Source organism: Myxine glutinosa, chromosome 7 (assembly GCF_964187855.1).
Source record: "Myxine glutinosa chromosome 7, kmMyxGlut1.1, whole genome shotgun sequence".
Lineage (NCBI taxonomy): Eukaryota > Metazoa > Chordata > Myxini > Myxiniformes > Myxinidae > Myxine > Myxine glutinosa.
This window is the reverse complement of record NC_136267.1, coordinates 154,296,614-154,299,220: the sequence shown is the minus strand read 5'-3', so window position 1 is coordinate 154,299,220 and position 2,607 is coordinate 154,296,614. Positions and strand designations below refer to the sequence as shown.

General features: G+C 42.8%; 1 protein-coding gene across 1 annotated transcript; it reads right to left on the bottom strand.

The window, feature by feature from the left end:
* Positions 1-546: 546 nt before the first annotated feature.
* LOC144893101 (uncharacterized) lies at positions 547-2,074 on the bottom strand. Its single transcript, XM_078782760.1, has 2 exons — positions 1,919-2,074; positions 547-1,780 (listed from the first exon to the last, which is right to left on the bottom strand). The coding sequence occupies exons 1-2, from the start codon at positions 2,072-2,074 to the stop codon at positions 932-934; spliced, it is 1,005 nt and encodes a 334-aa protein (XP_078638886.1). The 3' UTR covers positions 547-931.
* Between the last annotated feature and the right edge of the window lie 533 nt (positions 2,075-2,607).

Below are 2,607 nucleotides of genomic sequence, written 5' to 3'. Positions count from 1 at the left end.
GTGACGTTGTCTCCAAGATCTCGCGAGATCTCCAAATAACATTGCATTGATAATAACTTTAAAAATATATTGCTAATTAATGGAGCAAACACCTTTGATTTAAAAAAAAAAAAAAAAAATGATTTTCTCAACTCTTTGAGAAAGGAGCAAATGTTCAATTACATGAAACTAAATATTTTAAATAAGTCTTAAATAGAATCAAAATTTCCTTGCACATCGTTTTGGGATCTGAGGTAAAAAAAACACAGACAATGTTCACTTCAAGCAGGAATTAACAGATTTTTATGTTTCTTCTATGAAAATCGAAAATTAAATTCATTTCAGACAACTGAATAAACCCTAGTTTAATGGAATCTCCAATGTAAAACTTCAAACATAACAATAAGCTTGGAAATTTAGTTAAATTGGAGCTACAATGCAAAATGCCTATAGTCTAGTAGGAAGACTAGGTCCCCCTGCACCCCCCGGAGATATACTTCTAATCAGTGTTTCTAGATTGGAAAAAATGTGTAGAAAATGACTAGCTATGGCCCCAAGCTGAAAAAATGTCCCACATACCATTTTTATGCAAATTACTGCTGCCATTATCAAAAAAACGATTTTTGACATATCTCAGCCAATATTGCAGATAATTGAAAAATGAAGGTGTCTAGACCCATGTTTTGAAGGGCATAGATCATGATAGAACTATTCATAACATGATTACATGTGTCTATGGTATACTAGTATGCTAATTAGTGCTTTATTTACAAAATAATCACAGTTTTACGAAATAATAGACTCATATTAAGGTCCGTCTACACAGACGTTAACACAAAGTTTTATTTTTCTAAATATTACAACTGTCAAAATAGTCCTAGCACTCAATGTGACCACTCTTCTCTTGCTTGTTTTAGATAAACATCATTAGCATTAGTGATTCTACACTGAGTCAGTCATCATCATTTTCATCGAAATCGTCAGAGTCAAACTCTTCTTCTCCTTCCTCTTCCTCCTCCTCTTCGTGCTCTCCTGTGTTCAGAAGATCCACCAGTGAGGTTGGTAGGATGGGACCACTGGACCACATTGGTTTCAACAGTCCTTCATCAGTCCTTATCCATCCTTGCTCCTCATAAGGTTTTGGCTTTTCGATGATAGGTTGATCGGCTCTTTTGTACAATGCTACGCGGTGGTTCACACGCTGGATGTGCGGCTTCAGGGCAGACTGGCATGGAGGAAGGCGAGCCAGATCAACCTTGGACTTGGATGTGAGGGTCTTGTCCTCTCCCACCATTTTTCGTAGCAGCTTGGCACGGACAATGTCCACTGATGACTCGCGACTCTGGCCGTACATCACACAGGTGAATTTTTCTAACTGCCTCTCCACCTCAGGGTTGGCATCCCAGTTGTCACCCAGTTCACCGAATGCCCTGTGAAACCTGGGATTCTTCTCCAGCTTTTTCAAGGGCCCGACTTTTCCCTTCCCTTTGAAGGCACTGGTGCAGTCTTCTCCGCTGAACACATAGTACCCCAGGAGAGTGGCACAGTAGTCCTCTCCCAGGGATTCTGCCAGCTCAGAGACGTTGACAAGTTGGCGATGCTTCCCTGACCCTGTATCCAGGTACACCGTCAGCTTGATGTTGTGGGCATGGTGGAGCAGGATCAGGAGGATGTCTGTGTCCGGTGTTCTGACTACAGCGTTCTTGTATCCGATGGTAGCAGCATGATGGAGGTACAGAACCACCCTGGTATCAGTCTCTTCCTGGTTGCTGTAGATCGTGGGGAGTTCACGTACCTCGACCTGAAACACAAAAAGGCACCGCATTTCAATCACCAGTCACTGCCAGTTTCAGATCTAGACAAACATCACAGGTAATCACCTTTTTTTCAGGAAAAATTACAAATTGAATCGCCATTCACGAAGGGCTTTCAATTTTACCTTGCCATTCGTTGAGGCAAGTTGGTGGGCCTTCCCCTCCACGATCAGCACAGCCATCTCTGTTCTCTCCAGCCTGGTAGCTGCCTCTTGTCCACTCCACACTTTCAGAAGAAGCTGGCACATCTGCTTTTTGTTGTCGTCATTTGCAAGGAACATTTTGAAGTCATATGGCTTCCTGGTATGTCATATGGCGCCAGGATTGAGCTCCATGTCTTCAGCTGTTGGTGGCCATGGTTGGTCTTTACACTCTCTGAAAGCCTGTAGAATACCCTGGCGAAGTTGGAGGGCAACATTTTGGTTCTTGTTTGTGCTTCCGAGTGTGAATGCTCGTGCGAGAGCATTGGAAACTGTTATGTTTGAGCTGTGCACAAGCCAGAAAGAAATGACATCACATTTGTCATGATCAACCTTCGTGAAGTGGATATGCTCCTTGATTGGGTCATTCTGTAGGCGTTTCAGTAGTTTCTCTGACCGATAATTTGAGTTCTCATATCCATTCAGTTTCAGTTCCTCGACATAGAGCAAGCGCAAGGAAGAAAGCTGTAGAACTTTATTCTGCTGGATGACCTGGGTTTGAATGTGTTCCAGTACTGAGTTGAATGCCTTTTCATGGGCGGCTGACATGCAAGCCTGCTCCTTTGGTGCTTCGGCTCTGTGAATCGCACGCTCATAGTTGTAGAATGCTGTGC